General features: G+C 39.0%; 1 protein-coding gene across 5 annotated transcripts in view; it reads left to right on the top strand.

Moving 5' to 3' along the window:
- Positions 1–26721, top strand: part of LOC128982890 (misshapen-like kinase 1) — a 109745-nt gene that overhangs the window by 23807 nt on the left and 59217 nt on the right. The window contains exon 1 of one of the 5 annotated variants that reach the window (XM_054401946.1): positions 17717–17890. The exons of 3 other annotated variants lie outside the window; for them this stretch is intronic. Coding sequence is in view for 1 of the 2 variants with exons in the window: in XM_054401945.1 (XP_054257920.1) it covers positions 22485–22522 (38 nt within the window). In the remaining variant the exon portion in view is untranslated. Of the gene's footprint in view, positions 1–17716; positions 17891–22402; positions 22523–26721 lie in introns of those variants that run through there. One more of the 5 variants, XM_054401945.1, reaches the window with a different exon arrangement.

Below are 26721 nucleotides of genomic sequence, written 5' to 3' on the forward strand. Positions count from 1 at the left end.
ATCATAGAACAGAACCAACTTGTTTAATTGAAACAGCTGTTAAGATTCATTAATTCTTTTTAAATATCCTATATATAATACGAGTAAAGTTTGAATACTTGTCAACTCGATCTGGGAATCGGCTCTAACAAAAACGTTTATATTTACGGAATAACTAAGTTCTGTGTCAAAAATAAGTTCTAACCAGTGGTATAGCCAGGAAAAATCTATTTTCGCCATAATATGAGTACAAACTTTTGAAAATTTAACATGGGCCTTATGAGAAAACATTCCGCCATTATTGTCATTTTGTTTACATTTTAAAACATAACGTGACGTTCTGTACCCACGGGCACCTCAGCTTGCGCATGTGGGGTCTTGCGCATGCACATATGGCCTATTTACAAAAGACAGTACAAAAGAAAAGGAGTCCGATTAATACCATTAAGCGTTGATTAACAATACACCGATTCGCATAATTTCTGGTGGTCTTACTGAATTATTCCAAGCAGATTATTTCGTTTAATTGTTGTTATTAGTTTTGTGGTAAATATTAGTCCGGAGTGTGGTAACTGTTTATGACGATTAGATTAAGGTATCTACAATCCTAAAGTGCTATGAGAAGGGAGGGAAACAGGTCCGCGACGTAGGAAATGGTGAAGGAAGTAGTAAAGGTAAGTAGTCCGGAGTGTGGGAAATGTTTATGACGATTAGATTAAGGTATCTACAATCCTAAAATGCTATGAGAAGGGAGGAAAACAGGTCCGCGGCGTAGGAAGTGGTGAAGGAAGTAGTAAAGGCGAGTAGTCTGGAGTGTGGGAACTATTTATGACGATTAGATTAAGGTATCTAAAATTCTAAAATGCTATGAGAAGGGAGGGAAACAGGTCCGCGGCGCAGGAAGTGGTGAAGGAAGTAGTAAAGACGAGTAGTCCGGAGTGTGGGAACTATTAATGACGATTAGATTAAGGTTACCTGTTATCCTAAAATGCTATGGGAAGGGAGGGAAACATGGTCCGCCACGAAGGAAGCGGTGAAGGAAGTAGTAAAGGTGAGTAGTCCGGAGTGTGGGAACTGTTTATGACGATTAGATTAAGGTATCTACAATTCTAAAATGCTATGAGAAGGGAGGAAACAGGTCCGCGGCGCAGGAAGTGGTGAAGGAAGTAGTAAAGGCGAGTAGTCCGGAGTGTGGGAACTGTTTATGACGATTAGATTAAGGTATCTGTTATCCTAAAATGCTATGGGCTGGGAGGGAAACATGGTCCGTGACGAAGGAAACGGTGAAGGAAGTAGTAAAGGTGAGTAGTCCGGAGTGTGGGAACTGTTTATGACGATTAGATTAAGGTATGTGTTATCCTAAAATGCTATGGGAAGGGTGGGAAACAGGTCCGTGACGTAGGAAGTCGTGATGGAAGCAGTAAAGGTGAGCGGTCCGGAGTGTGGGAACTGTTTATGACGATTAGATTTAGGTATGTGTTATCCTAAAATGCTATGGGAAGGGTGGGAAACAGGTCCGTGACGTAGGAAGTCGTGATGGAAGCAGTAAAGGTGAGCGGTCCGGAGTGTGGGAACTGTTTATGACGATTAGATTAAGGTATCCTTAATCCAATCTTAAAATGCTATGGGAAGGGAGGGAAATAGGTCCGTGGCGTAGGAAGTGGCGAAGGAAGTAGTAAAGGCGAGTAGTCCGGAGTGTGGGAACTGTTAACGACGATTAGATTAAGGTATCTACAATCTTAAAATGCTATGGGAAGGTAGGAAAACAGGTCCGAAACGTAGGAAGTCGTAAAGGAAGTAGTCAAGGCGAGCAGTCCGGAGTGTGGGAACTGTTTATAAGGATTTGATTAAGGTATCTGCAATCTCAAAATGCAATGGGAAGGGAGGGAAACAGGTCCGCGACGTAGGAAGAGATGAATGAAGTAGTAAAGGCGAGCACTGTGGAGTCTGGGAACTGGAAACCAATTGTAACAGTTCGATTTCTGTATCTGAAAGTGAAATACTGAAATGCTATGAGATGGGATGGAAAGATGTCCAAGACATAGGAGTTAGTAAATGCTAGCAGTGCGGAGTGTGGGAAATGTTGTTGGCAATTATATTAATGTATTTAAAATACTAAAATGCAATGGAAAGAGATGACAACATGTCCACGACGTAGTAAGTAGTAAAGTTTAGCATCGCAGAGTGTAGGAACCGTTTGTGTCAGTTAGATTAATGCATCTCTAATACTTAAATGCTATGAGAAGGGAGAGAAACAATGACATAGGAAATGGTGAAGGAAGTAGTAAAGGCTGGCATCGCATAGTGGGGAATGATTTTCCCCAAGCAAAGCTCGGTCTCCAGGTACTATCCTATATATTTAAATAAATCCTTTTAAATAATCACGAGGTGTTAGCCCGTCCTACGTACTGGAATTCAGTAGTCAGTTAAAACCGTGTACAATTCAGATCAGCTAGTTTACACATATAAAGACAAAGTTTCTTGCAGTTTTAATGTGAAAAATCATCTTGTAAACAAATGTTGTGTGACCAAAAATGTGTTTATTCCATCATAGACCTATACGATATGCATTTTAAATCCGATAATTTTACAATAAAACAGCAATTTCTGCAATTTTTACGATGTGAAAAGCGTTGAAGTGAGATTTGCAGCCGATTCGCACAGACGCACACTGATTATAAGTAGCCTACAGTAGAGAGAGTAATAGTCAATTGAGAAGTGTATAGATAGACCTAGTCAACGATACCAACTTCCATAGCATACCTGCCTCTTCCATAATTATTATCACCACAATACAACTACTATACACAATTTCCAGTAGGCCTGAATAGAAACGACCTAAAATAAAACGATAATATCCAATAAAATTCACAGTACACATAATTTAACTTTGGTGTCCTAACATCAAAACTAATCGTCACACCTATCCTTTATATCAATTTCACTGCATTAATTTCTAAATAAATAAGTGTAAACAAAGAAAACTTAAAACAATAACAGTTTGTTTTGAAACAGTTGTTTGGTCCAAATAACATTCATTTGAAAAATAGAACTGGTAACATGTAGCAGGAATATAAAAAGTAAACACGCTAGTAAAGCTAATGACGTAATTGACAATGTTTATTATACATACCGTTATCAGTTCTATCCTTAATAATTGTCCACCCTCATTGAATAAGTGTACATCGTAGTTTCCCATGTTAGTTAATTTAAACTACAACATATTCATAGTTGAAATAAAAGTGATATTTTCACGTTTGGTGGCGCTGATTGGCAACCCCAAACGTAACCACACTGAACACGATTTCATAAAAGGATGGTTAGGTCAATGTTGACGTTGTGTTCAATCTTTGTATAAAACTCGGCTGAGGTTGTGGTGGTAATTTAAAATCGTGATTCCTGATTATTCTTAATCTTCTTTTTATGACATCAATATTTCCGGGCCTAATCCAAACAAAGTTAAAGCAGACAAACATTAATTGTAAACAAAAAGCTACCATGAAGAATTAAAATATGTAAACATTGTTATTTTTCTATTCTTTCCTCGAAAAGTGGAATAGTAAAATAATTTGTATTTATCCTTTTTTATTAAGACTCGTGTACAGAGCCTCGATTTGTACTGTGGTTTAATTAATTTTGGTTTAAACCATTTTAAACTGTGGTCTAATTATCTCTACTAATCTTACTTATTTCCTATAATCAATGACAAAATAAGAGTAAATAAAATAACCTCATAGTTCCATAGTGTATATTTAACCAGCTGTTAGTTAAAAAAATTATATTGCTCTAAAGCAAATCAAAGATTACAAAGATTGCTTTAAAAAAATAATTTGAACATCCTAGTATTTTACTATGTATATTTTAATTAATCTGTCATCCTCTTACAGAAGAATTGAACGTATCAATGATTTGCATTACACATAGTATATATAAATAAGTCAACCCTAAGTATGTCTTTACATTTCTATCCAAATGCTGAATTTGTGACACAAAAGCTGAATGTTTACAGCTGTTATGTTAAGCAAATTATTTTATGCCAAAAGCTAGTTTAGAATCTTAGCGTCGGCTGCTAGACTTTTTAAAAATTAAAACTTAATTTCTAAAAAACTGGGACCCTAAACTAAAATTATGGCTTCGACATTCCCTAGTTCTCAAAATTATCTTTCTTTCAACACAAAAATCATTAAAATCCGTCGAGTGGTTGATTCAGAATCGTGAAATAAAAAAACACAGTTTCGTTTTAATATTATAGATAAGGTTAACATGGGAAACTCCAGAGCCACTGGGGCGGAGCCCGAGAGTCCGATCAGAATAAAAACAGCTTAGTTTTCCTATTTAATGCCTAAAGAATCAGTGTACCAAATTTCAGCCTCCTAGGTAATTGGGAAGTGGGAGAATTAGTGATGAGTGAGTGAGTCAGTCAGTCAGCGAGGGCTTTGCCTTTTATTTATACAGTAATAGTATAGATATATTGATAGATTATTTATTCTAAATATGTTTCAATGATTATAAAACTGATTTTTCTTCCCGTTGCGAAGCACGCGTACAGCGGCTAGTTTTATAATATTGATCCATAAAAACCAGCATCGAGTCTCGAGTCCAACAATTAGTTGACACAAAAAAAAACATAAGTTATCAAAATCTTTATTTGCGTTACTTTGTCGTCTTTGTTAAAACTGAGATTTTCAAGGAGTTGTTATCTATTATGCCCGTCATTATGATTATATTGAGGAGCAGCTATAAAACTATCACCAGACCATCAGATCGTTATTTATATCTTTCTGTGATAAGAGCTTCCAATTCTACCAACCCGTTGCAGCTCTTCTCATTTGTTTGGGAGTGAAATATTTATGGTTTAGAAATTAAATAATTGATAATACAGTAATATAATTTAAGAACTGTACCTGTTTACCCAATATTACTACTGCATTTCACGAAATGTTGATGTTGGAAATTGTTCTTGAATTACAAAGTGTAAAATGTTTTATGTCCTTGTACAGGGGATGATTTAGGTATGATTTAAAACACAGTGAAATATAACATTCCAGAAACAAATATATGATAAATCCCCATTTCTCCAATGCATACTAACGTATGGCCTACCTACAAAATAATAACATGAAAGGACTTTGGGTCTTTTTAATGCTGTCTTTGTTGAAATTCGTCCTGACAATGAACAATAAACATGATTCACACAATTTTGGACAATTTCAGGGTCGACAACATAATATAACTAATGCATACGAGTTTCTAGAGAGAAAGAAGTACACAACGTCAAGTCTATCAGTCTACGTAAGAGTTTGAGAAAGGCTACAGCCTACAGCAATATAGTGGAGGTACCATTTTCCAGCGGGCGACCTCGTTGTCTGTGGCCTTGGTACTTACACTTAGGTCCTAACTCCCAAGGCCGAGAAGTCCTTGAGGCCGTCAAGCCATCGTCGACCTTCTCATCTCTCAATATATACAGTCTTCACTGCGCAATACCAATACCGACTCCTCTCATCACAGCCACATTGAGGTTATGTCAATTTACACGTATTGCAAGAACGAAGGACGAAGATATGAATCGTTCGGTTTGTCGTCATTCCGATTTTAACAAGAGCTTTTATTTTATATAGGCCTACTTACAGTTTCTTGATCACCCTGTTTGTCCGATATAAAATTTATAACAATCTTTGCAATTGATTTGGTATATTCCTGGTTTTTAAAATCCATTTTTAGCCCCTGAGGTGTGATATTAATTAAAAATAGGTATTTACCTTCGTCTACAGCTCAATCTGTTGTAACTTGAGTTACGGCCGTTCCGGCATTATAATGCCATCGTCAGACGTTGAACATTCAGCTGAAGTAGCGTCGTCATAGTTGAAACACAAAACACGAACACGAATAACATTTTACTTTTACAATTACTAACGAAAACACAACGAACAGGCCTGCCGCACACACGGTACCGGTTGACATTGTCACGATCTGAACTGGATGCCGACTCACCAGGACTAAATGAGTCGACTAAGTGGTCGGTGAAGCCACAGGAGACAGACAAGTTCAATTACAAAATGCAATTTCTGTACCTATTGGCAATTTTTAGGAATCTAAACTTATAGTGATTGCAAGCTTTGGTCAGTACCTTTGCATTTACATTCGCATAAAAGGGCGTAGCCTTTTCTAAATTTATGAGCTCATTAATAGAAAGAAACATATGAAACGTATGTAATTTATATCCACTCATATGACGGTATGTATGTATTTAGTATACTATAAATTATTTATATATTTTACCAGGGTTGTTCTTAAGTGTACAGTACTGATCATGATAACATAACAGTCTAGACAGATTGAAAAATTAGTTAAATGTTTGTCCTGTTAATTCATTCCTATTTTCACGATAGAAAAACAGTAATCAATCTCATAATGTTGGCGTATTAAAAAAGGAACAAAAAACATCTCAGTTAATTCCATGTCCTATTATGTAGCATTTAAAAAGAAACCCCAAAAATAGTAAATTCATTGATCGCTTGTAAGTACCTACTGTATGTTAATAGCCATGAAAAGCTGATAAAGATTTCATTTAACGTACTGACTGTATTAATTTAATCCAATGCCGTTGAGCCAAGTGTTTACTTCAGAGTTCGTTTAAATACCTCGATACTTGGTGCTCAGCAATTTAATAGTTTCAATTTAAATTGGACAAAGCTGAACAACTGTTTTTCCCCATTAACCAGACCATGGGCAAAGGCAATTACTAATTTATTACATACCATCCCAAAGTTTAAAACACTAAATTTTATGTTTGTGAAAAAAATCAAATTTGTTAAGGGTCTCCAAAACACAACATGAACTGTTGTTTGTTGGTGGTTGTGACGTCACGGCGCGGGTCAGTGAACTCTGGTTGCGTGGTTTGCGTATTGTACCCAGACCTCCATACCCTTGCCACTACCAGCCCTCCTGTTGGTGGTTGTGACGTCGCGGCGCGGGTCAGTGAACTCTGGTTGCTTGGTTTGCGTATTGTACCCAGACCTCCCTACTCCTTACCCTTGCCACTACCAGCCCTCCTTTTGGTGGTTGTGACGTCGCGGCGCGGGTCAGTGAACTCTGGTTGCTTGGTTTGCGTATTGTACCCAGACCTCCTACTTCTTACCCTTGCCACTACCAGCCCTCCTGTTGGTGGTTGTGACGTCGTGGCGCGGGTCAGTGAACTCTGGTTGCGTGGTTTGCGTATTGTACCCAGACCTCCCTACTCCTTACCCTTGCCACTACCAGCCCTCCTTTTGGTGGTTGTGACGTCGCGGCGCGGGTCAGTGAACTCTGGTTGCTTGGTTTATTGTTTGTATTCAGACCTCCCTAATCCTTACCCTTGCCACTACCAGCCCTCCTTTTGGTGGTTGTGACGTCGCGGCGCGGGTCAGTGAACTCTGGTTGCTTGGTTTATTGTTTGTATTCAGACCTCCCTACTCCTTACCCTTGCCACTACCAGCCCTCCTTTTGGTGGTTGTGACGTCGCGGCGCGGGTCACTGAACTCTAGTTGCTTGGTTTGCGTATTGTACCCAGACCTCCCTACTCCTTACCCTTGCCACTACCAGCCCTCCTTTTGGTGGTTGTGACGTCGCGGCGCGGGTCAGTGAACTCTAGTTGCTTGGTTTATTGTTTGTATTCAGACCTCCCTACTCCTTACCCTTGCCACTACCAGCCCTCCTTTTGGTGGTTGTGACGTCGCGGCGCGGGTCACTGAACTCTAGTTGCTTGGTTTGCGTATTGTACCCAGACCTCCCTACTCCTTACCCTTGCCACTACCAGCCCTCCTTTTGGTGGTTGTGACGTCGCGGCGCGGGTCAGTGAACTCTAGTTGCTTGGTTTATTGTTTGTATTCAGACCTCCTACTCCTTACCCTTGCCACTACCAGCCCTCCTTTTGGTGGTTGTGACGTCGCGGCGCGGGTCAGTAAAATCTAGTTGCTTGGTTTGCGTATTGTACCCAGACCTCCCTACTTCTTACCCTTGCCACTACCAGCCCTCCTGTTGGTGGTTGTGACGTCGCGGCGCGGGTCAGTGAACTGTGGTTGCTTGGTTTGCGTATTGCACCCAGACCTCCCTACTCCTTACCCTTGCCACTACCAGCCCTCCTTTTGGTGGTTGTGACGTCGCGGCGCGGGTCAGTGAACTCTAGTTGCTTGGTTTATTGTTTGTATTCAGACCTCCTACTCCTTACCCTTGCCACTACCAGCCCTCCTTTTGGTGGTTGTGACGTCGCGGCGCGGGTCAGTGAACTCTAGTTGCTTGGTTTATTGTTTGTATTCAGACCTCCTACTCCTTACCCATGCCACTACCAGCCCTCCTTTTGGTGGTTGTGACGTCGCGGCGCGGGTCAGTGAACTCTGGTTGCTTGGTTTGCGTATTGTACCCAGACCTCCCTACTCCTTTCCCTTGCCACTACCAGCCCTCCTTTTGGTGGTTGTGACGTCGCGGCGCGGGTCAGTGAACTCTGGTTGCTTGGTTTGGATATTGTTTTATTGTTTATACCCAGACCTCCATATTTCTTACCCTTGCCACTACCAGCCCTCCTTTTGGTGGTTGTGACGTCGCGGCGCGGGCCAGTGAACTCTGGTTGCTTGATTTGGATATTGTTTGTACCCAGACCTCCCTATTTCTTACCCTTGCCACTACCAGCCCTCCTTTTGGTGGTTGTGACGTCGCGGCGCGGGTCAGTGAACTCTGGTTGCTTGGTTTGCGTATTGTACCCAGACCTCCTACTTCTTACCCTTGCCACTACCAGCCCTCCTTTTGGTGGTTGTGACGTCGTGGCGCGGGTCAGTGAACTCTGGTTGCTTGGTTTGCGTATTGTACCCAGACCTCCTACTTCTTACCCTTGCCACTACCAGCCCTCCTGTTGGTGGTTGTGACGTCGTGGCGCGGGTCAGTGAACTCTGGTTGCGTGGTTTGCGTATTGTACCCAGACCTCCCTACTCCTTACCCTTGCCACTACCAGCCCTCCTGTTGGTGGTTGTGACGTCGTGGCGCGGGCCAGTGAACTCTGGTTGCGTGGTTTGCGTATTGTACCCAGACCTCCTACTTCTTACCCTTGCCACTACCAGCCCTCCTGTTGGTGGTTGTGACGTCGTGGCGCGGGTCAGTGAACTCTGGTTGCGTGGTTTGCGTATTGTACCCAGACCTCCCTACTCCTTACCCTTGCCACTACCAGCCCTCCTTTTGGTGGTTGTGACGTCGTGGCGCGGGTCAGTGAACTGTGGTTGCTTGGTTTGCGTATTGCACCCAGACCTCCCTACTCCTTACCCTCGTCACTGCGGGTCACCCCCACCCCTGACAATTACCCACCTCCCCCCCCAAGCCATATTGACGTCAAAGAACGGGGATAGTTTTCTAGTTACGAGCACTCAACTTTCGTTGAACTAACCCAACCTAATCAACCAAACTTGCTGTAACATTTCAAAATTCTGTTTCCTATTAACCACATACCTTATCTGTTATCAAACGGAATTACTCGAATTAGAATTACAGTTACAGAGCCTCGCATTTTGCTAGGGAGGGGGGGGGGTAGTATATTCCAGTCGCGGACACAGCTTCCATATTGGTTTGTTGGCACATTTCGTGACGTCACGTTTCATGGGGGGGGGTGGTTTTCCGGGGAGTAGTATTCTTATCACCGGCACTGCCAGCTCTCCCACTCCTACATAGCCCCTTCGCTTTAGCGCTCTAGCCGCTCTGTTTATCTTAGCCGGGTTTACACTATGTAGCAAAACCTGCTATATAACTTTTGCTATATAACATTGTTATATAACTTTTGCTATATAACATTGTTATATAACTTTTGCTATATAACATTGCTATACAAAAAAGTTACAGACAATTTTAGTGATTCCGGTGCTCGAGCTATATGTTATGTAGCACAACTTCATTCGTATTCTGTATCGAAAAGTCACGCCGTAGAGGCTGCTGCTCGCGGCAGCTATCACGGCGATCCTTAGGTTTTTTTGGAAGTCAGAGGCGGAAGCAAAGGTTTTAGGTTCGACCGCTTCTTCCTCCGATAAATAAGTACAGTGTAGCAGATTTATCATGGGACCTTAATGATGACGATCACGCTGACGATCCATAATTAAGACGCGAAATAAGGCTACGAAAAGTAGCCTCAAAAACGTTTTACGTATTACCACAACACCGGTATTCCACGGAACAGTTCAATTAAAGTTTATAATAGTATTCCGATCCCCCGCACTGTCACTTTCCAGTCCTTCCATTGTAAACAAAGATTGCTGAGCAAAAACGTCCGTACACAGGAGGCTACAACTGTGAACTGATGACACTAAATGCTACATATAGCATGTAGCAGATGCTAGACGTAAAATATTTGTATAACATTGCTACATATAGCAATGTTAGATGTAGCAAGTATTTCTTTTGATCTTTACCGACTCCCAATGGATAGCACAATTTTTGCTATATTTAGCAGGATCTGCTACATATAGCAGTGTTATATAGCACTTTTGAAAAGTAACTTTTTCTACTTCTAGCAAATGTTATATAACATTGCTAGATGTTACACAAATCTGCTATATAGCAGGTTTTGCTACATAGTGTAAACCCGGCTTTAGCATTCACACTCTCGTTCTCTCGTACCTTTCTCTACAGCCTGAATCTACAGACTACAGAATCTCTTTATCGCTTGAATGTCTTCAGCTCAGCAAAGCGTTTATTAAGCCGGCGACCAAGCTGTTCTGCACTCAGCTATTGCCTTTAGTCCATAACTGCAGTACTATGTTGCCTTTCAACGCCCTCTGTACCCTTCCGCACATTGACGGTGAAAGGTTTCTGTACAATGCTATTACCTTACTGTGAGTTCGGTAAACTGCAGAAACTAAGACAAAATGTCCAACCCATCGCATTTAACAAAATTACAGGATGAAATTGAAAAATTTTCTAAAATTATTATGACTAGGAATTATAATTAATTGTAACGAATAGTGCTTAGTTTAAGCTGTATATTAACTAAATGTTTTTTTCTTAATAGTAATTAAATAAATCCCGCATTAGTTAGGGTTTTATTCGCATGCAATCCAGTTATCCTAGGTTAAGTTTTATTATTTATGCTCTAGTCTGGAGGGTGATATCAGGAGGGGTGACATCACACAGTTCATTGACCGCCTTGGTATACAGCGGTCGTGGGGTTGAGGGGTCGAGCCGCAGGGATGTTTTTCATGGAGAGTCGAGGATTGCTACAGTGCCACTGCCAGAAGTGCTGTCGTCACCTCTCTCACTTAATGCTTGCTGTCAATTAAAATATTTTTACACTTTTTTTTTTTTTTTTTTAAAGAGGTTGGCGGCCTCTTTTAACCTTGCATCTGCCCGTCCACATAGACTAAGCGCCCGTGCGTGGATCGTTTACAGCAAAGCAAGGAGTGAGCCGGTACAGTACAAAGGTGAACTGTACTGATAAAATGTTATCGGCAGTGACCAGGATCCGAACCCACGACATCGCTGCCTTGGGCCCGAAGTCCGCGACGCTACCGACTGAGCCACCGACTCACTTTGTCTCCTATCATTCGTTTGTCAAGGCTTTCTACATTTAATTCTACGCCAAAAAAACAGATTAGATTTTTTCTGCCATTTTTACTTTCACTCATTTACAAAAAATAGAAAAGTAGATATGACATACGCGCTAATAATTCCCCTATTATTTTATTTCCTAGTGTTTATATAGGTTAAAAATAGAAGTATCCCCTGAAATGCCCGCCCAATGGAGAATAGCGGAGCTTCATATAACACCCATAAAATAAATATAATTCTTTTTCATTTCGTATTTATTTTTAAATAATTTAAGTGCGGCGTATCTTGCCTAGAATTAACAATAAATAATTGTTCAAACTAGATTGAAAATTGACATTGACAAAGCAGTTATTGTACACACTTAAAAAAAAACAATGCACAACACTTTAAGTTGGCTAAATAGTAAAAAAATATAATCATGAAACGATAATAACAGTAAGAAAAACTCACACAAATTTTAACCAATATATAGTACACCTATCTGGGATAAAAATTGATTTTTTTCTTGGAGTAGGTTCAAAATGGGAGTGTAGAGGTTCCGGCCACTGGTCGTAAATTCAGGGGCCATATTTATTTAATCTGACTTAACATATCCTAACCAAACTTCTATATGCGGTAGGGCCAGAGGTGACCGGTTCTCCGTTTCCCTCAAAACGGTAAGGACGAATGGTTAAGTCATCATTATTTCTTTTACCTAACCCGTCATGTTAAACTTCCCTATCCCAAGCGTGATGTATACAACTTCTTTACTTCTCGAGTGATGTAAAGTTGAAAAAAACTCACTCGGTGATGTAATGAAACCCATTTAAATAACATTGAGTGCATAACTTAAAAAATATACCTCTATGGAGCTGATGGAGCCAACGACGTTCAACGCTAGAAATCAGCTGTGCGCTTGAATTTTATTGTTATTATGTTTTGAAGAATTTTCCTAACCTAGCTTTTGTTTGTTAATGAACGTTACTGTTAGAAGATGAGTGAAATGGATGATGAAATAGTTATTTGTGCAACTAGTGAGAAAAGTGAGCAATTGACTCACTCGAGAGAAATCCTTACTCACGAGCCGTAGGCGAGTGAGGAATGGTTTCTCGAGTGAGGCAATTGTACTTTGAACTCGAGTTGCACATTATACTTTTCCTACAGTTACCATAAAACTAATTAATTGGTGAAGAAACATAACCTATTTTTACACAGAAGTGAACTTTTAATATAACATTTAATGTGAAGTGACAAATACAACAGTACAACAGCTGAGCAGGTGATTTACAGCCAGTGCTGCCAACGTACTTCGCGCGCATACGACGTTGCCTGCATGTTACGCGCTCACTATTTCGTGCCTTCACGTTGCAAATCTGGAGTGAGACAAAGTAATTAGAGTGAGACAATGTTAACATTGTCTCACTGATGAGCGAATTGGCCACTTTGCTTTCTCAAATCAGTGAGAGAACATGTACATTGTTAGGTAACTGTAGGAAAAATATTTTACCTACGACCGTTTTTTAAAGTAGCCATTTCAGTCCAGTTCTTAGAATTGAAAAGTTTCACTTTACAGCTGTTTACTTTCATATCCGCATAGTTTCATTTCATATCCGCATAGTTTTCTCATATCCACACAGGTAACGGACCAATGAGGTTCAAGTATTGAGAGAAAAGAATTAAAATTGTAATGCTTCGAACGTCAACTAATCAGCTGATCAGCTGATCAGTTGACCAATTTAATTGTTGATCCGACTTGTTCATGTTGATACTCGCGTATTCTTAATTAAGTTGGTGGAAGTCCAAAAATAAATGAAATATTTGCCGAATTGTACCTGATACAATATTATTTATGGTAAGAATGCTGCTAGCAATGTAATATTTAACGAAGTTTAACAAACACGTAATTACAGGAAATCAGCTGATTATACAACAAGTCGTTGCATCACTTTCAGTGGCAATGACAATACACGAAAACATAACCTCTCTAAAAAGTTATCATTAGTGATTGTTAGTAATTGAATCCAGATTGATAGTAATTAAAAAACGGTCGTAGGTAAAGTAGTGTACGCAACTCGCGTTAATAGTCTTTACGACACTCGTAGAAGTTTATAAGGCACTCGCCAAGGCTCGTGCCTTAGATTTTCTACTCGTGTCCTAAAGACTCACTTAACGCAATCGTTGCGTAAACTACTAGTTCGTAACCTCCTGTATTGTCGGGTCAGGTAAAATCTTGTACGTTACACGTTACGCAAGAGCGTGTTTACATCACTTAGGTAAATTATGCAACTCGCTACCGCTCGTTGCACAACATTCACCTGCGTGATGTAAAGACGCTCTTACTACACTTGTAAGGTAAATAGCTATTTTAATTCGCGAAAAACAGTCACAAAATCAGTGTGATACTTCTCGGCCTTAATGTGTTTTTTATAGCTGGGGTTGTTTTTTATATCTCTAACAATATTTTTGATCATTGTTGTCATTGACATTTCTAATAGCTATTTACATTACAAGTGTAGTAAGAGCGTTTTTACATCACGCAGGTGAATGTTGTGCAACGAGCGGAAGCGAGTTGCATAATCACCTAAGAGATGTAAACACGCTCTTGCGCAACGTGTAACGTACAAGATTTTACCTGACCCGACAATTTAAAAATGGGTTTACGTACAATATTTTTCATTATCCATTTCACTCATCGTCTAACAGTAAGTTCTTTTACAAACAAAAGCTAGGTTAGGAAAATACTTTAAAGCATAACAATAACATTCAAGCGCACAGCTGATTTCTAGCGTTGAACGTCGATGCCTCCATAGAGGTATATTTTTTTAAGTTAAGCACTCAATGTTACTTAAATGGGTTTCAATGGTTTCATTACATCACCGAGTGAGTTTTTTTCAACTACATCACTCGAGAAGTAAGGAAGTTGTATACATCACGCTTGGGATAGGGAAGTTTAACATGGCGGGTTAGGTAAAGTATCAAATGTTATGTGCCAGTGTTTTTGCAGCTAATTGCTTACTGGATTCTTTTTAGTGAAAGTGGCGATTTTTTTGCAACACTAGGCTCTGAGATAGTTTATGATTTCTAATTAGTAGTTTCTTATATTTTTATAATAAGTTAATGAGTTGTAGTTGAAGATTAAATTTTACTCGCTTAGCTATTCCTGTAAATGATCAAAAACACACATAAAGTTTTATTGGTCATATATTCACACATCATTATAGGGTGTATTGATATAAGAACAATTATAATTTAGTGTAGTACAATTTAAGTGTACTTTATTTTCAAATAAATTTTGTAATTATCTACCTCGAAGCAATACGGTACGAATTATGTAATACAAGGAAAGAAACAAATCCCTAGAAAACAAGAAAATAATTTTACAATTATTGCAAAATTTTCTCACGTAAAATTGCTCTTTAAAGTTAAATTTTGGTGATGGAACAATAATATTGAGTGACCTGACCGAGATATAACTGAGACTTAAGTCCTGTCATGTTCTCCTTTTCATTACTATATTATGGATTTAAATTTTTCTGGTGTAAAAATTCGATATATTTCAATAATATTCGACTGTGTAACTAACTCTACTTTGTAATAGCGTAAAGTAATAATGTCGCATGTTCTCCTGGGGTTTTCTCTAAAGCTTAATTTTTCGGATGTAAAGATTGTACTACACTATTGTAATAAGATTTGGTCAAGAAATAGGTGAGAAATGTGTAATTCGTATAGTGGTTGATAGCAATAGTAACAGTTGTACTATTGTAATATACATGACTTGGTCAAGAACTAACTTCTGATGCATGTGTACTCGTAGTCGCTATGTCTTATCCACCCGTGCTTGTTGTCCTCAAGTTGCATTTGTGTACAATGTGATCGCTGGTAAGTTTTTGTTGAGAGTTCCCAGAACCTAGGGGCGCGGGCTGTTCTTAGAAAACCCCAAACCGTTGTCTGTCTGCTGTGACTATGGGACCCAGAACAGCCACTTGTGCTGCGACCTTGTACCTGTCCGTGTCTAGGTGATTGTCTGTGGTGGTTTGTGTTTTGCGATTATATATTTTATGTTTGTTATATTTCGCGTTTCTCATTTTTCAGTTATAACAGTTATCTTCTGTTATACAAGTTTCTTGTAGTAGCATAATTTATAGGTAGGGTTTTTTCGCAATGCGCAACAAGAAGGTATCGTCGGGTTCAGAGTCTCCACTCAGCCCACGTTTAGGGGTGGTCCAGCAACTCAAGGTCACTTTGCTCAGGATGTCCATGGACAGCATTGGCTTGAAGACGTCGTCTGCGGAGGAGCAATACGTTGTGTAAGCACTAATACAATTAATCAATATAAGTTGCACGACTGTCAATCGCTGATTAATTATTTTTACAAACAGTCTTCGACGCTTCATTCATTTTTTAACAACGTGTGTTTTTGTGTGGAAATATTATAATATCACATAATAATATTTTTTCACCACAGTACGATGTTTTTAGCCGTTTTACAAACGTTTTATTGGAGGCCGAAAGCTACGTATTGCTGTCCATGCCAGGCGTCACCGTCAATTGGGGACCGGGCAGGTGTTGGCCAAAAACCAGCTACCTATTTGCTTATTTACTTGAAAAATTAATGTATGTATGAATGTGTAAATTGAACATTGTGAATAAACAAACAGTATTCATGTGCATTGCAATCGACTTGTTTTATTCTCGCTGCTGCTTAGGCAATTATTAGGCCTAACTATTTATTGTTATTTTTGCTGTTTCCTCAAAATATTAGGTACACATAACCTTAAAGTTGTAGTTGTGTTGACAGTTAGTGTGAATAATTATTGTGTTAAAGTTAAATAGGCCAGTGGTAATAAATATGGTATACAGTAGTGTGGTGAAAAAAGCGTTCGTACCACGGGACGAAATGGTTTTGCAGCTTTCTACCGTGAGCCGGCAAACCCTCATTTTTGGCCCTAGGTACGAAATATACTACTGTATACTGGTACGAAATATACTACTGTATACTGGTACGAAATATACTACTGTATACTGGTACGAAACATACTACAGTATACTGATGAGTACATGTTGGTTGTCTCTCTGTTTACACTACTCAGTGCTCGCTGGTCTGTCCACTATTCAGTAACGTAAAACTGCGTTGATTGTATGTTTTATAATACTAACATTAATAACACAAAGAATAAGCGTAGGGACCTACAGTAATAAGTTAATGCTACCTTTAACTATGGATACAAATTAAACTAGACATCTAATTCCAACGTTTTTGTTGCCAATTGATAAATGAACGCAGTTGGGTTGGATTGAGCCAAGCCACCGCTACAAGATGCGCTGATTGGAACATTTCACTGTCCAACCAAGCCATATTTTAGGACGACACATTGTTAAGTACATAGCATTTAATGTTAGTACTATGGCGGTTATAAACATTATGAGAGTAAATCAGTAAATCAGCGAGCACGCCCTGTGTTGTTCCCTGGAGTAGATGCAAATTAATATTATCATTCATCAAAACTCATGGTGTAAAATGTATGACTTTATTGGCAGAGAGAGTTTTTCATGAACAATGGCAGTGCTTCTAGCTATGTATACTCGAGCCCTTTAATACATGTTTTGAAGGTTGTCATGTCACCCCATTCGTGTCAATGCAGTGCATCTATTTGTATTTCAAACACGGTGCAATATTTGTAAGGGGTTACACAAGTATACAAGTTTGGTGATATACTACTACATGCAGGTAACAGCGGTTGTTTTCTCTCAATGATAATGGATACTAATACAGACACAGTATTGCAGTTGTGTGTGTGGTATAAAGTGATGTCACGCGCTTCACCATTGTACTCGCCCCTCCCACCATAACCATCCCCGGACATGACACCGAGGTGGCGGATTTCCACTTTTGTTTGCATCTTGCAAAGCGCACAGATTTTATTTAACTGCATCGACCTAATTTCGTCTGCACGTGCGACGCGTCCGTGTGTGGTAACGCTAAAGACCTTCGGACATCTATTTGCGGCGGGAGCGTAGTTCACTGTTCGTTTTAGACTGGAATAGATTGTTCACCCCTGCTCTCATTGGTCGGGGGGTTTAGAGGGCATTTAGAGGTCAGGTCACACGCTGTGCTGCGCCGAAGGAAACGAACTTCGGCCGACCTTCTGCGCACCCCCCTCCACTTCCCCTCCCCCCATGCGGCTCGCGCCAGACGGTTCACAGCTGTCGCGATCCATTGAGCCACCGTTTCCGTTTGCAGTTTAGGTTAGGTGTGAGGTGTGAGTTCGAGTTCGGCGTGGTTTAGCGAGTTTCGCGCTTCTATTGTGTTTATCATGTGGGATGTGTTTCACCTTGGATAATCATTTTTCTCTATAAATTTGGATGGACTTTGGAGGTACGGCATATTTTTAGTTATTTTATTCTGCTCTAGATATTAAATGCTTACGATATTATACTGTATTAGTTTTTTTCGATAAGGGAAAGAATACATAGTTTTTTAGGAGTACAGTACTTCGTTTAGTTTATTGGACCTTGTTACGGTACCTATTTGTTCAACACACAAACAATATTCAATATTTAAAAAGAGCGCGTTTTTAAAAATTGTTTTAAATCCAATTCCTTTAGTTTGATGAGTCAACATTATTGTAAATATATGCATTGTATTGAAAGAAAGTTGAAACTTTTACTATCTTGGCGTCACAATCACATTGTAATCTTAAAACAAGTAGTTCATCAACCCATCAATATGATTCATCAGCGTAGTCGATTATATTTAGCAACTGAATCAAAAGAAGAAGACGATTTGATGAGTTATTTTTTTATACAGTAACTTATACGAGTACTTATATCTTTTATCTAACTAGTTATTTTTATATTATCCAACTTTAAAAACTACTACTACAGCGTAGGCTGTTGAAAAAAAAAATTACTTTCCCTATTATTTGTTGTATTATTAACTGTATAGTAATGCTATAATTCTTTATTTGTAATTACCAAAAATCCTCCAACCATAAGATAAAATAATTTCGCTATACAGTGGTCTAGATTTACATACCGGTTGTAAATTATACCATCGTAACTCATATAGGCCTAATTAATATTCTGCAACTCGCACGAAACTAAATTCTGTAGCATAGTGAGCTTAATACTTTGGTCCGCGACCTTCTCAACTATTGTTTTGGGTTTGCTAGATCTTCTTTTCCCGACAGTCAGCCACGCCACGCCGAATTTCTCCCCCGCAGAGAGATGCTGTTTGAAACGTCGCGTCGCGCCGGAGTTCCGCGAACTGTCAGTCATGTGGTTGTTCCAAGAACAGCCGTTCCTGGGATTGTACAGTACAGTATTTGTTCGGTGACGGGTCCTGGAGCGAGTAGCGAGTATTGATCCTAGGGTCAGGTAGAATGGGGTGAGTGTTTGTAATCTTTGAAGGGGAGAAGGGCGAGGGCTGAAATCCAGTCGGAAGGCTCTACTGTTGATGCCAAATTCTGTTCGCTTGTATAGCTGCTGCAATATTGCATAATTAGTCTATCCTGTCCTTGAAAAAGGTCAATTTTTACTTCGATCGATCTTGTCGAAATATGGCACAGTGTTGTCATAGCTAAATCCTAGGAAAGTTTTATTTAGTCGAAGTTCATAAAGCATAAATAATTTTTAAACATTACTGAACATAAAAGACGTTTTCTCTTCACAATTTAGAAGGGCTAGAATGTGAAAAAGAAAAGTGTTGTCTATAAATGCCTAAGAAATATTTAAATATCCCAGTGCATCTTTGTCCTTGGATGATACAGTAGATCATACGCCACCGGCTCCGCACTTGGTCTGTTGTCGGCGAAGGACACAGGCTAGATTGAAAGGTCCTTGGCCCGATTGACAGGGACAGCAAACGCTTGCGGAATGTTCTTGGTTTACTAGAGGCTTAGAAGGCTTTCCCTGGCTAATCAACAAACTTAACTTTTAAAAGATAAGTCCTAAAACGATTGAATTAGTTCATTTGTCTACATTGTGGACACGTTGAAAATGAGGCATATGACTATAATTACCTAGGGGACTATAATTACAGCTACCTAGAGCTAAGCTTTCCCAAGTTTCATATTATTCATCTCGTAGATAGTAATTTTAATTTTTGCCTTTTTCATCTTGCATTTGAAACAGTGTATATTTCTAAACAAGTGTAGAGCAAATCTCTGCAAATTCAAGATAACGATGTATCGGGAACAACTTATTGACGGAAATCTTTTGACACAGACCTATTAATTAATTTACTATTGACAACATAACTGAATTGTATAAAAATATATTGTATTTTATGGTACAAAACGAAATATGGCAATGGTGTATACAATCCACTATGAAAAAGTTTAGCGAACAATACATTAAATAATCTCGGCCGTGTAGATAAGGTTGGTTCTGTTTACTGATAACAATATCGCTGATGAATTTCTTCTCGGAATGTGAAGTTGGCATATTTCAACAAGTGATTCCTCTTTTACTTGGGCTCTGTGTGGCCTTGGTGACACAGATAACAGCTGATAGTGCCGTGTCAAGGTCGCGCGACAGCCAACCACCAACCACGACAAAGCTACTTTCGTCACTGTTTGTGTGGTCGATCGTAACATGACTGCGGAAAACTCCATATTCCTCTAGGACAGGGCAAGTAGGTCGTGCTAATGTTGCAGCGATAACATTATGTATAGATAAGGATTAGGCCTATGTGCAGCGACTGAATTTTTGTACTTTATAATGTACTTTATAATGAAGAGCTTAGTTCTAGATTGTTTTATACGGTGTACATTCGAATTTTAAAGTCATGTTTCTCCTAAACACCATACTTCGCAACTATTCCGTCGAATTTAGACAATTACCGATATAGGTAGGCTAGTTAATTTCAACATTAGTCTCCGCAGACATGTCCAGTTGCCAAGTCCCAAGTCGGAGTGTAACTTGTTACCACAAAAAGCATCGGCGAGGTCACAAGGGTGAGAGTGACCTTTGGCCGAGGTCTCAGCCTTGGACGCCGAGCAGCCCGGCAAACGCGCGGAAATAGATCTTCCATCGCCCCACTACCCACTACACAGCACTACCCTCGCTACAAAACGGTCTAGTGCTCTATAGAGTAGGCCTGCGAAACCGGACTGGGCCATCCCCCACTTCACCCCCAGCACTCGGCCCCGCTCGCATCGGTGTCGCGAAGTCTGCGTACAGCGAAATTTACGTACAGGTGGAATTTAGCGAAGACTGCGTACAACCATCGAAGTATATAACCAACCCGCCAGTTTGATGTTTGACGAGAGTGAGACAAGGCCTGACCTTTGAGGCAGTGGAATTTGATAGGCGAAGTTTGCGTACACCACCAAGAACCACGGCTATGTGTTGACTATACAAATTCAAGCAAGAAATCAGTTCTTACTGATTACATAAAACTTACTAATTATATTAAGTAGTGCAACTGACTAACAACTAATAATTACGTCATTTATAATATTTCCCAAATATGTTGTTATGGTTGTTAAATAAAAATATCCAGCTTTGATGTATAAACAAATATGTGTAATGTAACAGCCGCTCATACATTACACTAGACAGATTTTTCTTAGACCACACATATATAGTAATGTATGAGCGGTTGTTACATCTACAGATATATTATTTATCTACATAGTAATTTCAAAGCTCGATACTTTCTTTTGTAGGTCTATCAGTTTTTTGTAATCGGCAAGAACTGATTTTTTACTTAAGTCAAATGTTTATAGTCAACACCAAGGCGTTGTTATTGGTGGTGTACGAAAACTTCGCCTATCAAATTCCACTGCCTCAAGGGTCAGGTCTTGTATCACCCTCGTCAAACATCAACCTGGCGGGTTGTACGCAGTCTTCGCTAAATTCCAGCTGTACGCAAACTTCGCGTATTCCTCGCATCTGTTTGTCTACTGGTACTGCAAACCCTCAACAAATCTGGACTAATCGGGGATCCAAGTAGCTGCAGTGGTATTCCGGGACCGTACTTGAATGTTACCGTACTTGGTACTTGAATGTTTGAATGGAATCAATTTTACAGAAAAGAGCTTTTAACTACATTTGGTTTCACGTTTGATAATGCAAGTGGTTTTAACTCCTTGAAGAATGTTCTTTTAGACCCCGTCATTATGTTCGACAACTCGGTATAAATTACGCTCTAATATACGTAGTATTATAAATGTCTTAATCTTAAACATAACAAACAGTCACTCCGTGGGATGTCTGGCAGAAGTTAAGTTCGGTAAATCCGTCCTCTTTTCGCCATTCGTTAGAACAAATCGCTTTCCATCTGCCTTCCCAGACCACAGACTGGACCCATCGATCGGCGAGTTTTGCAGAAAGAGCAATACGCTTTCCACCAACTACGCCTAATCAGTGCTTTCTGTAGCAAGATTTGAATCAAACCTTTTGTCGCTTTGGTTGAATGTTGTTTTCACAATTATTTGTAACGAGGTTTATAACAATACTAGTACAGTATAGAGCCCGTTTGACTACCTAGTGTCGAAAAATCAATCACCTTTAAAACTCCACGCATATTTTATGAGATTCTTTATTATATTTCAGAGTTTTTAATAAAACAATTGACAAATGCGCATCTCTATCAGAAACATTATCTTCACTGTCCACATTTCAATTACAATACAGTATGTTCAATTTTTCCCCGAGTTAAACATTTTAACGATCGCTCCTTACCGCTCGCCTTAACAATGATCCCATTGGTTATTGTGGGTGGTTGTAATCATCTGTTTATATATTTATAACCCAAACAGTCGTGGCACGGCTGTGTGTGTGTGTGTGTGTGTGACTCACTACAGCTGACGACGACGTGGGGACGTCCGGGACTGACGCATGTGCAGCGCGCCGCCCGCCGCGACGCCAACATCGATTTCATATTTTCCGCCCCCAAAACCGCCCCTCCCCCAACCACCCTAGCCACCCTTGCTGCACGCAGTTGACTACCGGCGTCTGGCAACATGTCTGTAGTGATGGTTACCGGCGGTTATCAGCACGGGTAAGGTAAACAACATTACGTTCACATTAACTTGCTAAGTTGGTGACGATGCAATTTCTATACGAACAGTTTTGTGTAATGGTCTCAATAATGTCTTGGTGTTGTGGTCTTGTAGTTTTATTGTTTGCTAGTAAATTGGTAATAGTTTTATGTACACCATTTAATTAGGTGACGAATGATTTGTAAAACAGCGAGGTTTTGGTTTAGTGCCTCGTTGACAAGTGGATAATTAAAATCGAAGTGATTATATGATTGATGTTTGTTTCATTCGGTTAGTTTCCAACTAAATATTGTTTTTATGCGTTGCATAATAGTTTTGACCCTACACATTTTAATAGGGACCTACTTGCCTATTTTACTGCGGTAAATTAATACTGTAAGGTAGACCGGTAAACCAATTGCTATTACTCCGGAACTCGTATAGCCTACGTACGAAGGGCAGTAGTAGTCAAATGTTACAGTACAGTACTTGGCTATTTGACCAATGGAATGGTATAGATACACCGTAACTCTCGCTCTCGCACCAGTGTACTGCAATGTAGGCTACTATGTGTTGCTGTTATCTCAGAGACACTCGTTCGCATTATCAACTTTGGAAGGTGAAACCAATTGATCTATTTGATAGTAAAGACTAGACAATGCGTTGCATTGACAACAAACTGTATCCGCACAATATCTCGCTTAGTCTACAAATATTATTTTTGTGATCCAATCAGTGATGGTTGTATTGTGCCGCAGAATAGTTGGAAACTAACTGTCGGAGTTGTAATATTTAAGTGATAAGCCTACAGTATATTTATTAGTGTAATTACCTGTAACGTCGATATAATAATATAGCTTGTCCTACCACTGCATGTAAATGATCACATTGTCACATCTGTAAACAGTACGCAAAATAGCTCTTTTCCGCTCTATAGCGGTAAGGGATCATTCCCACTTGCTAAATAAGCTGATTTCACAGTTGGCGTTTGTACACAAACCACAGCCGCAGATCCGGTACGAACAACCGGTAATCAAATTAACATAACCTCAGAGTAATAAAACAAAATTATTTTAACGAAAAATTTTGTTTTATTGCTCTGAGATATAACCTAAAAAACAAACGCAGCCAAAATACACATTTTATACACAACATCTTTCATACAACTAAATAGTCAATCTGTGTTACGAAAATCTTGCCATCTACAGTTCTGCTGTTAATACCGGTACACAAAAAGCTATTTCCAACTTAAACATTAATTTTACTTACAGAACTAGGTTAAGCAACAACAAATGTAAGCAACAACAAATGTAAATGTAAGGGGGGTAGTAAGCATACTACCCCCCCTTACATTGATTACGTAATAATTTTAAATTTTGCACTTCAAGTCCAATGAAAGCCAATATCAATAACTAACACAACAATAGTATACAAATTTATATTATTTAGACATTTTTTCAAATGAGATTTACCAGAGCCGTATTTTGACAATAAATAGTATCCTACAACACAAGCCTAATTGACTTGTAAATTAGAAAGCTGAAAAATACCATAGTCCTATACATTTACCCTGTAAATTAACCTCCTCCAATCGAAGGACAAAAGCCCAATGAAATCCACATTGTGTCATCATAGACAACAAATTAAATAGTGTATCACTGGGCGTTTAATACAAATGTAGCAGCGCGTATCGTCCAGATATACAAGTAAAATTAGGAATTAGAAACAAATTAGCCGAAGACTAACTACATACCTATTTGCAATCTTTAGGTATGTAAATGTTAAGAAAGGACGTTTAGAAGTAGTTTTGGGAAAAGGGAGATCTTGCCAGTTCTAGCTAAGGACACTGAATACAGAGAAAACCTTAACACAAGGAATGTCGGCTGTCGATGGCAAGGAAATGCCTTTCTGGGGGCTGGTGTAACGTAGTGACGCGGAGAACCTGTTGTACTGTACAGCGTCACAATGTAAACAAAGCAATGTGCATGCATTGACGTTACAAACTACAGTACAACGGCTCAAAGTAAATCTACATAGCGTCACAAAATACACAACTGCTAGTCACAACTTAATGCACTGAACGGCACAAAGTAAATCTGCATTAAGTTACGTCACAAAATACAACTGCTAGTCACAATTTAATGTACTGAACGGTACAAAGTATATCTGCATTATGTTACGTCACAAAATACAACTGCTAGTCACAATTTAATGTACTGAACGGTACAAAGTATATCTGCATTATGTTACGTCACAAAATACAACTGCTAGTCACAATTTAATGTACTGAACGGTACAAAGTATATCTGCATTATGTTACGTCACAAAATACAACTGCTAGTCACAATTTAATGTACAGTACTGAACGGTACAAAGTATATCTGCATTATGTTACGTCACAAAATACAACTGCTAGTCACAATTTAATGTACAGTACTGAACGGTACAAAGTATATCTGCATTATGTTACGTCACAAAATACAACTGCTAGTCACAATTTAATGTACTGAACGGTACAAAGTATATCTGCATTATGTTACGTCACAAAATACAACTGCTAGTCACAATTTAATGTACAGTACTGAACGGTACAAAGTATATCTGCATTATGTTACGTCACAAAATACAACTGCTAGTCACAATTTAATGTACAGTACTGAACGGTACAAAGTATATCTGCATTATGTTACGTCACAAAATACAACTGCTATTCACAATTTAATGTACAGTAGGCCTACTGAATGGTACCTATTGGTTTAGGTATTGTGTTCTGTATATTTAGGTAGAATCATAGGCCTACAATGTAATGCTAAAAGAGGGAAAATATGATTTTTTTAATGCCAAATCAAACTATCAAACGAAAATATTTTTTTAAACGTCACTAAAATTTTGTTTATGGAGATTCAGTTATAATTCTAACGAAATATTTTAAGGGAGTCATTAGCTACATATTTTCTAAAATCCAATCCGTAGAACTGGAGTTAGCCTATTTCAAATTTTGGTAATTACATCATAATAAAAAAAATTATATTATATGTAAATCTTGTAAATACAGTATAATATTGTAAATCTTTTATAAAAAATCTTGCGCATAATGTGTATTCTTATAACTATTTAACAACCATGAAGGCTATTCGGATGACTAATAATACAACAGCTGATTGAGCGACCCACTAAATCAGCTGATCAGGATAATGATGGGTTCTACAGACTCGCGGCTGTTCACCTTTGGCTCAGTTATTGCTTTGTTCGCGCATACCCCTCCCTCATTATACTACAAGTAAATATTAATTTTGTGACCATATAAGATACTACGTATCTCCCTCATGTCTGCCAATTGAGCGGAGTGAGCATCGATATAAATTAATAATCTTATTCTTATTTACAATTCTTTTTTCTTTACTTACCATTTGCTTTCTCTTATTTTTGCTTTTGAATCTCTCTTTAGAAAATTGCTCAATAAGCAAGCCCTCGATTGTTTTAACTCTTGACAATGCTACGTAAGTAAAAATAAAATTCTGACTTTCCTAAGTCCACCCCAGCCTGATCTGCAGTACATTCTTGACTGCAATGTACCGAAATCGACAGACAAGATTTATTGAATGGGTTAGGTATTGCCTTTGTGAGAACATTTTACACCATACTGGGGATAGGCAACAAACAACCCGTTGTACAATGTGGGTTCAATTTACTTTTCAAAAAATAAATGTGTGGGTCAAATTGTACTAAAATGCAAATTGGATATCTTCTAGGTAATTTTCCGTTTCTATACGAAGCTACCGTACCTGTGCTACCATTACATATGCCTGTAGTATAGTCCAGGAGCTGAGGGGGGTTGAGCATGCATGAAAGTAGTACGCAATGTTATTGCTGATTATTGTAATATGGACTGTGGTGATCAAAATTACGTATGTCGCCTATTTCAAAAGTGGTCGATAAGGTGGGGGGGGAGGGGGCAAACATGGCGGTTTGCGCTATGCGTTAAAACGCTGATAGTTCGAAAACGGTAAAAGATAGAACATCGGTTAAAACGTCGTTGTAATCCTAAAAATGTGGACAACAATAATGGTTATTGGGTCCGAGGTCGTATCTCTATAAATAAACAAGTTATTGTATAAAATATGTAAAAATGGACTTTTCGTGTAGTTTTTTTTACCGAAAGTAGAATTAATTTGTGAGTGTCGCAAAGAAGTAATATCAAATATCTTTGCTGATAGTT

This window comes from Macrosteles quadrilineatus, unplaced genomic scaffold, assembly GCF_028750875.1.
Source record: "Macrosteles quadrilineatus isolate MER2022 unplaced genomic scaffold, UCM_ALF_1.0 Scaffold_1__1_contigs__length_201487025, whole genome shotgun sequence".
Taxonomy (NCBI): domain Eukaryota; kingdom Metazoa; phylum Arthropoda; class Insecta; order Hemiptera; family Cicadellidae; genus Macrosteles; species Macrosteles quadrilineatus.